The 15,458-nt window shown below is 42.5% G+C and overlaps 1 protein-coding gene across 2 annotated transcripts in view; it reads right to left on the reverse strand.

Annotated features, from left to right (window-relative positions):
- LOC142100714 (mitochondrial ornithine transporter 1-like) overlaps positions 1-15,458 on the reverse strand; it is a 47,998-nt gene that overhangs the window by 17,498 nt on the left and 15,042 nt on the right. For both annotated transcript variants that reach the window (XM_075184459.1, XM_075184458.1), the window contains exons 2-3: positions 5,245-5,320; positions 318-576 (exon numbers count right to left, since the gene is read on the reverse strand). In XM_075184459.1, the coding sequence (XP_075040560.1) occupies positions 318-576; positions 5,245-5,314 (329 nt within the window). In that variant the 5' untranslated portion in view covers positions 5,315-5,320. The remainder of the gene's footprint in view (positions 1-317; positions 577-5,244; positions 5,321-15,458) is intronic.

Here is a 15,458-nt window from a genome sequence, read left to right on the forward strand (position 1 = left end):
GCAAGACTCGACTCAGCAGCCTATTAGGAACATTTTAAAGGAAAAAAAATGGAGGTGGCCTAGTGACCCAGCCCAAGGTAGCCCACTATGGGACTGGCTGGAGGGACAAATGCCCCCCAACCCAGCCAGAGCCAGCACCTGACTCTAGCAGTTGTCAGTGAGACTAGTAATAGTAACAATAGTTGGAGAGTCACAATATGTGACTATAGAAAGAGGAACAAAGCATACAGAGAAGTGAAAGTACACACAGCAATAAAAACAAAAGCACAAATTGAAGATATTTGGAGAAGCTATTAAAGTAACACTTTAATACTCACCTGAGTTGTGATGTATCTTGCATGCCCAAGGTATGAGACACAAGATTCTGACAAAACCCATAACATGCAAATAGCACTGCATTTTCTGCCATGTTTGCCACCAAAGCAGGGATGGTGCCATGATACAGCCCACGCAATCCCTCTGTGTGGTATGTGCGCACTGTGCAGTCCAGGAATCCCCGGTACATGAATGGGAAAGTCTGCATCTTCACCTTGGCTGTGTCAAAGGGCTGTCCACTAACCACACATGCCAAACCACCTGCAGGATACAAATTTAACCTCATGATTACTGAAAGTAGAATTTCCCAATTAAACCATTGAATGGATTTGCCATGCGTGCTAAGTTTGCAAGCTATATTAAATACATTCAGCAAAGCTGTGTTCTAGCAAATACATGGTCTCCATATTTAGCAACTCAGTATCCCCTAAACTGGGGACGTTTTGTGCAAGACAGTAAAATCCAGGTTGAAAGTTTTGAGTATATCTATCTATCTATTATATATATATACATATATATATATATATATATATATATATATATATATATATATATATATATATATATATATATATATATATATATACATATATATATATATATATATATATATATATACATACATATATATACATATACACACACTGTATCTGCCATCTCAGGCTCTTGCACCCATGGTATCTAGCCCCACATATTCCAGATTGTTTACCTGGATTGTTTTTGTGGGTTCTAGGCACTGGGTGGCACATTATGTATCTGGTGGTTGTTTCACAGAGTTCTTGGAGCTATTTGGGGCATCTTATTAGAAACACTATCCCTACCACAGTGGATGATCTGATTTTCCAAGGGCTCTACCATCTTAAGGTCTATACCGACAATATTTCAGAATGGACAGGACCCCTGTGATGTAAGTTATACGAACTTTGTATAACTCTTACAGAATCACTCCACTCAAATATGACATTGCCTAATTAACATCATTATGCTGGGTACTACAACTTACTGGGATACTATTGCTGCCATTTGACATAGGTCAGTTATTTACAACCTTTCATAGCAATATCAGTAACCATGGAAATAAGTTAGATCATGCCGGTTTTTTTTTATGGTTACAGATGTTGCTAAGGGAAGTTATTCACATCTGTCTAGAAGCAGCGAAAGTGTGATTTAAGAAGAGACTTCTAATTCAAGTACCAGCAGTTATTCCAGTAAATGACAGTACTAAGCAGAATGATTTTAATTAGTCAACATAATTTTTCAATCAAGTTACTGTTTCAATATTAAATTTCCAACCGCACCCACAAGGGTCCACTTTGTCAGAAGTCACTTAACACACAGTATGTTTTTGGGCTGAGGGGAAAATACATTTTTCAAACAGGCCCCAAAATTCCAGGATCCAGACAAGAAACCAACAGCAGGTTGTGAAAACGGTAATAACAGGTGGTAGGGAACTACACAGTTCACCAACAGTATGCAGTTGGTCTGGGTAACATGGCTTCAAGCTGCACCTCTGTGTCCACCGGGACGAGCAGGGGGAAGGGGAGTGGGGCTCCGTTTGTTTAATTTGTACTGGGCTCCACAATTTCTGATGGCAGCCCTGCTACTAAAGCATTCTCCAAAATTGCAGGTGCCAATAAATATATTCCAGACAAAATGGCAAGAGAAGCACCATAAAGTGAATGGAAACAAAAAGTAACTATGTTGTTATATACAGTGCATTATACGTCCAATGTACAGTCAACACATGGGATTTGATAAGCCTAATTTTTGAAAGCTCAGACCAAATATTTTTCCCCAAAAGGTAAGCACATTGCTATTTTCAATCTTGGCATTCATGCTGAGCTGAAACAGTTTACCTGGTACCAGTGGTCAAAGTGGAAATTTAGAAATGGTGGTATGAAAAATGGAAGTGAATTTAATTTGATAGTGATAAGGAAGCAGGAGAAGTGGTGGTATGGCATACCACTGTATACCAGCCCACTTTGACCACTGCTTGGTACAAGAAACTGAAGAGTCTGCACTCCAGTTATGGCTTTCAAGCATTCTGTTTGCAGTCTAATATGGAATGTGAAAGTTATGTATATTCATATGACATCTTGTGGTATATGTATGTACTGCAATAGTAATTTTGTTTAGTGTTGATATTTTTGCTGTCTCTTTTGATGTCAGAATGACACTAAGGAGCAGATTTATCAATGGGTGAAAAACATTGCCAGCGATAGGGCTTTTATGCTATTTGCCCTATACATAAAAGGGTTACCACCAGTGATAACTGATGGAAAAAAATGCTTTACATAAATTATTTTATTTTTCTAATGTGAAAACGTTTAGCAATATTTTTTTTCTATTTTTATTTTTTTAACTGTTGAAACTGAAAGCCCAACTGGCCCTACTTGTCTTTCTAGTGCTTTTCAAGTAAAAACATTCTGCATGTAAATTACCTGTAAGTTGGATACAGTAAAATATGACATCAAAGGCAAATCTACTTCCAGTATAGCACCATCTCCATCAAAATGTAAACATTTGCATTTTCCTCCTAAAATAATGCTTGGGTGAGTCTCATTTGTGTCTTAAATTTATTAGTGGAATGAGGAGACATATCCTATTACTTATCACTTTTGTGTGTTAAGTTTTTTATTTTATTGGTGGAAATGCGCCTAAAAATTAGCTTTTCCACAATGCTACTGGAAGGTGCAAAATGTATCCCATTAAAAGTATAGGGTTAAGGCTGGCCAAATTTCACTGCACACCACTCAGACCAGTGAAGGCCAACAGGCCTTTCCGAGTCTTCACTTTTGGCTCAGAGAGCATTCTTGCTTTATTTTCAGATTTGTTTGTTATAGCTTGTTAACACTTGTTTAAAATGCCTGTGGCGGCACTAACATTGGTGCAGCAGGTTCAGTGCACCATGGAGATAATGGGTTCGCTGCATGGGGAACTAGCGAGCTGTGGGCCCTGGTTCCCTCCTTCCCGCTTCCCTGCACCGGGGCCCACAGCTCGCTAGTTCCGCCTCTGATACGTTATTACAGATTAGTGTCTATATCTTTGATTACATATTAATTTAACATATTACTGAGATTAAGGGTAATGTGTGGCCCTTTTGAAGGTTAGAGGGCCCCCGATTCTGTCTTTTTCTTAATTATTATGTATGGTTAATACAAACATTTTTGTTGAAATTGAGTTTTTGACTAGCTAATAAAGAGATACAGAGCCTTGAAATTATAACTTTCATCAGCTTGATAAGATTCAGTTCATTCCTCTAATTAACCCCTGATTATATTTTATGTACATCCGAAAATGAGGCTTGGCTCCGTCAATACGGAAGCACAACGGATGAGGTGAACGATGTAATCGGGTTCTGGATAAATATTAGTTGTTGTTTTGTTTTGGTTTATGGAATATTTTAATAATTCAATACCGTTTTATTTTATGTGGCGGATTGACAGTCATTTAATGGAATGTGTTAAGTTTCTTTTCTGACATGCAATCATGTGATCGTTATTGATGACAGCTAATTGGACCACACACTATATTATACAGAGCTCAGAAATTATAATTACATTTTTTTATTAGGTTTATTTTAACTGCAATTAAACCCTGATCATAATCTATCTACATCGAAAAACGAGGCTCGGTTCCATTTATGTGGAAGTATAACGATCGGGGTGAATGACAAACGGGTTCTGGACAAATTATTTGTCATTTTGTTTTTTTGATTTATGGAATTTTGTAATTGTATAATGTTGTTTTATTTTGTGTGGTGGATTAATTATTATAGAATGTTAAGTTCCAATATATGGTTTTTATCTTGACATGCGACTATGTGATCGCTATGGACTATATATGGCGTTTGTAAATTGGATTACACACTACCTTAAAAAGGACCTATGTTTGAGGGTCGAAACGCGTTGGACGAAGTGTGTTTGTCAGCTCAAGAGGACTCCTACGCGTTCGTAGTTTCCATCTTTGAGAAATAACAGCATTGATTCCGCGGCAAGTCACATCTGACTTTTGAATGCACATTGTTCCTGTCGCTGTGGTAGGAGTAGCCTTGTACTTTGTTTTAATTTTAATATTAAACATCCAAATGTACTGCCTTAGATTCCTTCTCTTTGTTTCCTATTATACAAGTGAGCTTGCTGCCAATCTACTGGGATATTGATACAGAACAGTATTTATCGGACATGAAAACTTGAAAGAAAATGGTCTGTGAGTAGGCCCTCCTAGGGGGCGTTTATCCTGTGAAGTGGTGATTGACACAATGCTTTCTATGTGCACCTACACATGCAGTCGGCTGGTGGAAGCATGATTAGAAGAAATATATTTTATTCTCACTCTTTTACGGATTTATACCTGTGAAGATTCTATATTAGACAATTTTGATACACAGTGCTGCACTATTATTTCTATATTTCTCTTTTATGCATGCAACCTTTTGAAGACCAAAGAAGGAGCATTGTGTGTCAAAACTCCTGAATTTAAGTATTTTTTCAGTCTGTTCTGATTTTTCATTTGGGCGATAAACAGCGCAGAACTATTCCCTTATATTGTATCTTCTTTATGTTTTGACATGTGTGTTAGCCAATAGAGAATATAACTGCTGCAGTTGATTGTGAAGCGCTAAAAGGGTGTTCTAATCTTTTCTTTAGGCAGAGGTTGCTGCCTGGCCTCTCTGATTGTGTTTACAACACATCAGCAATGAGCTGTTCTGGTAAGTCTTCCCCTTGAAAACGGATAATTTAAATAGAAGGTTGTACCCATTTCTCTTCACTGCTTGATGTTGTTTATTACTGTATGAGTGATGTTTGCTACAGAGAGACAAATAGTAACACTGGCTCAGGTAAGATGTTGGTGTCTTTAAGTGGATAATAAATAGGATATGGATGACAATGTCCCAGCTATGCTGGTGACCTGGTAAGCATCACTCACCCATTGCTCCAGATGTCATGTTTATCAAAACCTGCATGACGTGAATGGGATGGCTTTGATCAGATGACATAGCAACCTGTAGAGAGAAAACAAGTAGCTTCAGAGAGTAGTCCACATATTGATAAAGTTATTAAACAATCATGAAGCAGTGCTGTTCCAAAGAAATATATACTTACTATAAATTATTTTTATATGCAACAAAATGGTTTTATCCTTAGCCTTTAACAATTTATCTATCAGTTCTATGGGCCACCTGCGCCACCTCCATTTACCATTATATTACCATGATCTGTAGCTGCTCACCTAATGACAATTTCATTCCACTCTATGCCCATCAGACCTCCCCTACATGCCCATCGCATCTCCCCAAAAGCAGCTATTTGCCCATCAGACCACCCTACAGGCCTCCCCACATGCCCATCAGACCTCCCTCCAGACCTCCCCACACGACCATCAGACCTCCCCACATGCACCTGCATGCCCATCAGGCCTCCCCATATCAAACCTTTCCTCATGTCCCTTACATACCCTTTAGACCTCCCTACATGCCCATCAGGCCTCCTTACATTCCCATCAGACCTTCTCACAAGAAGCTATATGCTCATCAGACTGCCTCACATGCCCATCAAACCTCCCATCAGACCTACTCACAAGCACCTGCATGCCCATCATACCTCCCCCACATGCCCATCAGACCTACTCACAAGCAGCTATATGCCCATCAGACCTCGTCCCATGCCCATCAGACCTACCTACAGACCTCCCCACAGGCACCTGCATGCCCATCAGACCTCTTCACATGCACCTATATGCCCATTAGACCTCCCCATATGCACATTACATGCTCATGAGACCTTCCCACATGCCCATTAAACCAGTACCATGTGCTAGTCACAAATTATAATAGACAAGTCCCTGGGTTTTACCTAGAAATGAGCAAATGGGCAACGGTATTTACAAAGGATTCCCAAGTTTGTTCAAAGCAGATTATAGTGGGGGGAAAATGGGGCTCCAGCCGCATACATGCCCTTAGCTGAGCCACATTAAATGCAGAGCAAAATGATATTGTGGACCAATAGCTTTCAGTCCTACGCTGCATGTGCAATTTCGGCTTTTGCTTCAGCACCCAGCCTGGAGGAAGGCTGTATACGCAAACACCTCGAGGTCACATGTTCAGCTTGGAGGGAGACCCCAAGAAGTGGCATCACTATGGCCTGAGATTACTCACGGCAGTTCTGGGGTAATTTGCAGTTGCATATTACTAGGGATGAGCGCGCTCGGATTTCTGAAATCCGAGCCCACCCGAACGTTGCGGATCCGAGTCGGATCCGAGACAGATCCGGGTATTGGCGCCAAATTCAAAAGTGAAACTGAGGCTCTGACTCATAATCCCGTTGTCGGATCTCGCGATACTCGGATCCTATAAATTCCCCGCTAGTCGCCGCCATCTTCACTCGGGCATTGATCAGGGTAGAGGGAGGGTGTGTTAGGTGGTCCTCTGTGCTGTTTAGTTCTGTGCTGTTTAGTTCTGTGCTGTTTAGTGCTGTGCTGTGCTGTGCTGTTTAGTGCTGTGCTGTGCTGTGCTGTGCTGTGCTGTGCTGTGTTCTGCAGTATCAGTCCAGTGGTGCTGTGTGCTGTGCTCTGTCCTTCTGAGGTCAGTGGTGCTGCTGGGTCCTGTGCTGTGTCCTGTTCAGTCCAGTGGTGCTGTGTCCTGTGCTCTGTGCTTCTAAGGGCATAGTTATTTCCCCAATATTCCCCTGTGTTTAAAAAAATAAAAAAAAGTTTTTTTTATAAAATACCAAAAACTACTTTAATATTTTTTAATTACCACAAAATTTTCACAACCAATCCTGCAGTATAAGCCCATTGGTACTGCAATATTACCAAGTTCACACATTCAGCAGTAAAAGTCCAGTGGTACTGCAATGTTACAAAGTTTACACATTCTGCAGTATCAGTCCAGTGGTGCTGTGTCCTGTGCTCTGTCCTGCTGAGTTCCGTAGTGCTGCTGGGTCCTGTGCCGTGTCCTGTTCAGTCCAGTGGTGCTGTGTCCTGTGCTCTGTGCTTCTAAGGGCATAGTTATTTCCCCATTATTCCCAAGTTTGTAAAAAATAAAAAAAAAGTAAAAAAAAATAAAAAATAAAAAAAAATAAAAAATATATAATAATTATAACCAAATTTGCAAAACCAATCCAGCAGTATAAGTCCATTGGTACTGCAATATTACCAAGTTCACACATTCTGCAGTATCTTGTGCTACATATAATGGAGACCAAAAATTTGGAGGATAAAGTAGGGAAAGATCAAGACCCACTTCCTCCTAATGCTGAAGCTGCTGCCACTAGTCATGACATAGACGATGAAATGCCATCAACGTCGTCTTCCAAGCCCGATGCCCAATCTCGTAGTACCGGGCATGTAAAATCCAAAAAGCCCAAGTTAAGAAAAAGTAGCAAAAAGAGAAACTTAAAATCATCTGAGGAGAAACGTAAAGTTGCCAATATGCCATTTACGACACGGAGTGGCAAGGAACGGCTTAGGCCCTGGCCCGTGTTCATGACTAGTGGTTCAGCTTCACCCACGGATCTTAGCCCTCCTCCTCCTCCCCCCCCCTACAAAAAATTGAAGAGAGTTATGCTGTCAGCAACAAAACAGCAAACAACTCTGCCTTCTAAAGAGAAATTATCACAAATCCCCAAGGCGAGTCCAAGGGTGTTGGTGGTTGTCAAGCCTGACCTTCCCATCACTGTACGGGAAGAGGTGGCTCGGGAGGAGGCTATTGATGATGTAGCTGGCGCTGTGGAGGAACTTGATGATGAGGATGGTGATGTGGTTATTGTAAATGAGGCACCAGGGGGGGAAACAGCTGATGTCCATGGGATGAAAAAGCCCATCGTCATGCCTGGTCAGAAGACCAAAAAATGCACCTCTTCGGTCTGGAGTTATTTTTATCCAAATCCAGACAACCAATGTATGGCAATATGTAGCTTATGTAAAGCTCAAATAAGCAGGGGTAAGGATCTTGCCCACCTAGGAACATCCTCCCTTATACGTCACCTGAATAACCTTCATAGTTCAGTGGTTAGTTCAGGAACTGGGGCTAGGACCCTCATTGGTAAAGGGACACCTAAATCCCGTGGTCCAGTTGGATACACACCAGCAACACCCTCCTCGTCAACTTCCTCCACAATCTCCATCAGATTCAGTCCTGCAGCCCAAGTCACCAGCCAGACTGAGTCCTCCTCAATACGGGATTCATCCGAGGAATCCTGCAGCGGTACGCCTACTACTGCCACTGCTGCTGTTGCTGCTGTTAGTCGGTCATCTTCCCAGAGGGGAAGTCGTAAGACCGCTAAGTCTTTCACAAAACAATTGACCGTCCAACAGTCGTTTGCCATGACCACCAAATACGATAGTAGTCACCCTATTGCAAAGCGTATAACTGCGGCTGTAACTGCAATGTTGGTGTTAGACGTGCGCCCGGTGTCCGCCATCAGTGGAGTGGGATTTAGAGGGTTGATGGAGGTATTGTGTCCCCGGTACCAAATCCCCTCGAGATTCCACTTCACTAGGCAGGCGATACCAAAAATGTACAGAGAAGTACGATCAAGTGTCCTCAGTGCTCTTAAAAATGCGGTTGTACCCACTGTCCACTTAACCACGGACATGTGGACAAGTGGTTCTGGGCAAACGAAGGACTATATGACTGTGACAGCCCACTGGGTAGATGCATCCCCTTCCGCAGCAACAGCAACAGCTGCATCAGTAGCAGCATCTACAAAATGGCTGCTCATGCAAAGGCAGGCAACATTGTGCATTACAGGCTTTAATAAGAGGCACAACGCTGCCAACATATTAGAGAAAATGAGGGAAATTATCTCCCAGTGGCTTACCCCACTTAGACTCTCATGGGGATTTGTGGTGTCAGACAATGCCAGTAACATTGTGCGGGCATTAAATATGGGCAATTTCCAGCACGTCCCATGTTTTGCCCACACCATTAATTTGGTGGTGCAGCATTACCTCAAGAGTGACAGGGGTGTGCAGGAGATGCTTGCGGTGGCCCGCAAAATTGCTGGACACTTTCGGCATTCAGCCAGTGCCTACCGCAGACTAGAGGCACATCAAAAAAGCTTGAACCTGCCCTGCCATCACCTCAAACAAGAGGTTGTGACGCGCTGGAACTCCACCCTCTATATGCTGCAGAGGATGGAGGAGCAGCAAAAGGCCATTCAGGCCTACACAGCCACCTACGACATAGGCAAAGGAGTGGGGATGCGCCTGAGTCAAGCGCAGTGGAGACTGATTTCCGTGTTGTGCAAGGTTCTGCAGCCATTTGAACTTGCCACACGAGAAGTCAGTTCCGACACTGCCAGCTTGAGTCAGGTCATTCCCCTGATCAGGCTGTTGCAGAAGCAGCTGGAGAAAGTGAGGGAGGAGCTGGTAAGCCATTGCGATTACAGCAAGCATGTAGCTCTTGTGGATGTAGCCCTTCGTACGCTTTGCCAGGATCCGAGGGTGGTCACTCTTTTAAAGTCAGAGGAATACATTCTGGCCACCGTGCTCGATCCTCGGTTTAAAGCGTATGTTGTGTCTCTGTTTCCGGCGGACACAAATCTACAGCGGTGCAAAGACCTGCTGGTCAGGAGATTGTCCTCTGAAGAGGACCGTGACATGCCAACAGCTCCACCCTCATTTTCTTCCACATCTATGGCTGCGAGGAAAAAGCTCAGTTTTCCCAAAAGAGGCACTGGCGGGGATGCTGATAACATCTGGTCAGGACTGAAGGACCTGCCAACCATTGCAGACATGTCTACTCTCGCTGCATTGGATGCTGTCACAATAGAAAAAATTGTGGATGATTACTTTGCTGACACCATCCAAGTAGACATGTCAGACAGTCCATATTGTTACTGGCAGGAAAAAAAGGCAGTTTGGAAGCCCCTGTACAAACTGGCTCTATTTTACCTGAGTTGTCCCCCCTCCAGTGTGTACTCGGAAAGAGTTTTTAGTGCAGCGGGGAACCTGGTCAGTGAGCGGCGAAGGAGGTTGCTTCCTCACAACGTTGAAAAAATGATGTTTATAAAAATGAATAATCAATTCCTCAATGAAGTACAGCACTGCCCTCCAGATACTACAGAGGGACCTGTGGTTGTGGAGTCCAGCGGGGACGAATTGATAATGTGTGATGAGGAGGAAGTACACACTGTAGGGGGAGAGGAATCAGAGGTTGAGGATGAGGACGAAATCTTGCCTCAGTAGAGCCTGTTTAGTCTGTACAGGGAGAGATGAATAGCTTTTTTGGTGTGGGGGCCCAAACAAACCAATCATTTCAGTCAAAGTTGTTTGGTAGGCCCTGTCGCTGAAATGATTGGTTTGTTAAAGTGTGCATGTCCTATTTCAACAACAGACCTCTCAACTGCAGCTCATCCCTCCTCTGCGGGGATAATGTCTCCTGTGCTCTGACACGTCACTCTGTGTACTCTCAGCCTCAGGATCTGACACTACAGCTACCATGCCTCTTGTAGCAGCCCTCACTCCAGGGCCTCTTCCATGTGCAGTGTCCCCCTCTCTCTTGGGTTCACTATAGTGGCATGGAGTTCTCCCCCTCATCCAGGGCACACATTCCTTGCCCTGGCTCAGTCACCACGCTCAGACTTCCAGGCAATGCTGGGGGAGCCTGGGAGCTTCCACCCCAGGTCCCCAGCTACAACTCTCCTCTCCTGTGTCTTCTCTCTCTTTCTGACACTTTAAAGATCGTGCCTTTAAATGAAAAAGTCAGTCTTCATTGCACGACTATGTGCAAGTGCAACAGGGACATTTTTTTGGGTTTACAAAGTCAAACAATAACACTACGACCCTGTCTGTCTGGGGTCTGTCAATGACGAATTGTCTGGAGCATGTTTTGAGGAGGTATTGTGGCCCCGGTATCAAATTGGGTACCGGGGCCACCCCACTATGCAGTCCAGATACTTGTTTGGTGGAATTCCGACACGTGGAGGGTTTTTTAATTATATTGTGGCCTCGGTACCAAATTGTGTACCGGGGCCACCACACTACGCAGTCAAGATACTTGTTTGGTGGAATTCAGACCAGTTGAGGGTTTTATTATTATATTGTGTGGACCACTCTATCTATACCACACTACAACTCTATACCACTCTATTTCCTACTTTAATTCTATTTAATTCTATTTCCTACTTTAATTCTATTACTAATTAATTAACATAAAGAGGAACAAAAAAAACCAATTTTACCAAAAGTATAATATGACTTAGACTTACAAACACTACACTTGAAAGATCGTGCCTTTAAATGAAAAAGTCAGTCTTCATTGCACGACTATGTGCAAGTGCAACAGGGACATTTTTTTGGGTTTACAAAGTCAAACAATAACACTACGACCCTGTCTGTCTGGGGTCTGTCAATGACGAATTGTCTGGAGCATGTTTTGAGGAGGTATTGTGGCCCCGGTATCAAATTGGGTACCGGGGCCACCCCACTATGCAGTCCAGATACTTGTTTGGTGGAATTCCGACACGTGGAGGGTTTTTTAATTATATTGTGGCCTCGGTACCAAATTGTGTACCGGGGCCACCACACTACGCAGTCAAGATACTTGTTTGGTGGAATTCAGACCAGTTGAGGGTTTTATTATTATATTGTGTGGACCACTCTATCTATACCACACTACAACTCTATACCACTCTATTTCCTACTTTAATTCTATTTAATTCTATTTCCTACTTTAATTCTATTACTAATTAATTAACATAAAGAGGAACAAAAAAAACCAATTTTACCAAAAGTATAATATGACTTAGACTTACAAACACTACACTTGAAAGATCGTGCCTTTAAATGAAAAAGTCAGTCTTCAGTGCACGACTATGTGCAAGTGCAACAGGGACAGTTTTTTTCTTTACAAAGTCAACTAATAACACTTGGACCCTGTCTGTCTTTAACATACTTAATGGGATCTCAATGACGAATTGTCTGTAGCATGTTTGGAGGAGGTATTGTGGCCCCGGTATCAAGTTGGGTACCGGGGCCACCCCACTACGCAGTCCAGATACTTGTTTGGTGGAATTCTGACACGTGGAGGGTGTATTTATTTTATTGTGGCCCCGGTATCAAGTTGGGTACCGGGGCCACCCCACTACGCAGTCCAGATACTTGTTTGGTGGAATTCTGACACGTGGAGGGTTTTTTAATTATATTGTGGCCTCGGTACCAAATTGTGTACCGGGGCCACCACACTACGCAGTCAAGATAGATAGATGCGTATCATAGATAAAGTACATTCAGTGGTGTGGGGCAAATTGAAAAATATTCAAAATGCACTGACATTATCAAAAACAAGAGGTTGTCACACGCTAAAACTCCAACATGTATATGATGGAGAGGATGGAGGAGCAGCCGTATGTGTAGTGTAATGCAGACCTGTTGAAGGTTTTTTATATATTTTATTGTGGTGCCCAGTGCCCACTCCTCTACGCAGTCCAGGTACATTTATTGGTGCGATTCATAAAAGTTCAGGGTTTTTAAGATATTGTGGTGACCCACTCCTCTACGCAGTCCAGGTACATTTATTGGTGCGATTCATAAAAGTTCAGGGTTTTTAATATATTGTGGTGACCCACTCCTCTACGCAGTCCAGGTACATTTATTGGTGCGATTCTTAAAAGTTCAGGGTTTTTAAGATATTGTGGTGACCCACTCCTCTACGCAGTCCAGGTACATTTATTGGTGCGATTCATAAAAGTTCAGGGTTTTTAATATATTGTGGTGACCCACTCCTCTACGCAGTCCAGGTACATTTATTGGTGCGAATCAAACAAGTTGATGGTTTTCTTATTATATATATTGTGGTGACCCACTCCTCTACGCAGTCCAGGTACATTTATTGGTGCGATTCTTAAAAGTTCAGGGTTTTTAAGATATTGTGGTGACCCACTCCTCTACGCAGTCCAGGTACATTTATTGGTGCGATTCATAAAAGTTCAGGGTTTTTAATATATTGTGGTGACCCACTCCTCTACGCAGTCCAGGTACATTTATTGGTGCGATTCATAAAAGTTCAGGGTTTTTAATATATTGTGGTGACCCACTCCTCTACGCAGTCCAGGTACATTTATTGGTGCGAATCAAACAAGTTGATGGTTTTCTTATTATATATATTGTGGTGACCCACTCCTCTACGCAGTCCAGGTACATTTATTGGTGCGATTCATAAAAGTTCAGGGTTTTTAATATATTGTGGTGACCCACTCCTCTACGCAGTCCAGGTACATTTATTGGTGCGAATCAAACAAGTTGATGGTTTTCTTATTATATATATTGTGGTGACCCACTCCTCTACGCAGTCCAGGTACATTTATTGGTGCGATTCATAAAAGTTCAGGGTTTTTAAGATATTGTGGTGACCCACTCCTCTACGCAGTCCAGGTACAATTATTGGTGCGATTCATAAAAGTTCAGGGTTTTTAATATATTGTGGTGACCCACTCCTCTACGCAGTCCAGGTACAATTATTGGTGCGAATCATAAAAGTTCAGGGTTTTTAAGATATTGTGGTGACCCACTCCTCTACGCAGTCCAGAAAGATACCTTTTTGCAACGTTTTGGACTAATAACTATATTGTGAGGTGTTCAGAATACACTGTAAATTAGTGGAAATGCTTGTTATTGAATGTTATTGAGGTTAATAATAGCCTAGGAGTGAAAATAAGCCCAAAAACTTGATTTTTAAACTTTTTATGTTTTTTTCAAAAAAAATCCGAATCCAATACCTTAAATCCGAACCGAGACCTTTCGTCAAGTGTTTTGCGAGACAAATCCGAACCTCAAAAATAACGAAAATCCGGATCCAAAACACAAAACACGAGACCTCAAAAGTCGCCGGTGCACATCCCTACATATTACTATGCACCATGCCGAAATCTGATCAGTCTATACAGCAGCAGTATAGTGATGGTTAAGATACATATTTCCCAATATTTAAGCTGTCTAAATTGTCACACGGTCACACCCCCTCCAAAAAGGGGGCATGGCTGTATCACAATGGGCATGGGAGTGTCAAGAGATGCTTCTAGTGTTGAAGCACTAGGTCACCTCCTCCATTGGGCCCCCTGGAAAAACTTCTCCTTTGCAGAATCATTACTGTCCCAACTAAAATTGGAACATTTGTTACTTATTCTACTTACTTAAAATGGGACACTTATTAAATGCTGTTCTTCCTAAAAACAAATATCACAATGTAAGGGCATGCTATTGTACAGTCTGCTGTTCTCCATTCTAACAACAGGCATTTGAGACAGAGGGGCTGACTGCTAATTCATGAGCAGAGTTAATGTTTTATTATCCTCCATCCCAACCCTGCCAAGAAGCTCACCTATGCTTCTATGTATGCTCCAATCACACAGCTAGCTAATAATATTCCTATGGCTCTTGCTTATTCCCCTGCATCACACGGTTCTCACCAATCAGTAATCTGATTGGTGATTGGCTATTACTCAAGCAGGAAATGGAGTGCTCGGCCCTGGGCAATTTGCTTAGTAATCTGTTATCAAACATTTAGAAGGCTAAATCATATTTGTCTACTTTCCCAGAATGTCCAGGAGACTCCCAGATTATTGGGAGACCTCCCAGATGCTGCTCATCAGCATGCAAAGTGGGCGGAAATGTGTCATAATGAATCAACAGGTCCCACCTACCTCAGTGAACACTGAAGGGCTCATTCACAGTTGGATGTACATCTGCTGTGTTGCTTCTTTGGCATAAGATATACATTTCTGTAATGCGCATGCACTCCAAATATGCATTTCTGCATGTAACCCCGGTATTGTACTGTGCATATGCTGAGGAAACAATTGATAGAGCCGCACAGCTCAGTCCCAACATAGCTGCAGAAGAACAAAACTACAGCTCCCAGACTCCCTTGCTGCCAAACAAAATTACATAATGAGGTGGTGTTGCAAAGGTGCTGAGGAGATTTTGCAGTGAGAGTGCGCTGATGAGCAAGAAAGGAGATCTATGAGGGAGAAAAGAGACAGAGGGGTCTATTTAACAAGAATAAAAAAAAAGCAAAGCTAGAAGACATTTTCTATCGCTGCATCTCACACATACTTACCTACTTTGTGTTGTCTCCCAACAGGAGATCCCGGAAGAGTGCTGTGGTGGGAGGGTGGCAGGGGGCGGGACATGCCAAATGT

This window comes from Mixophyes fleayi, chromosome 9 (genome assembly GCF_038048845.1).
Source record: "Mixophyes fleayi isolate aMixFle1 chromosome 9, aMixFle1.hap1, whole genome shotgun sequence".
In the NCBI taxonomy this organism is placed as follows: domain Eukaryota; kingdom Metazoa; phylum Chordata; class Amphibia; order Anura; family Limnodynastidae; genus Mixophyes; species Mixophyes fleayi.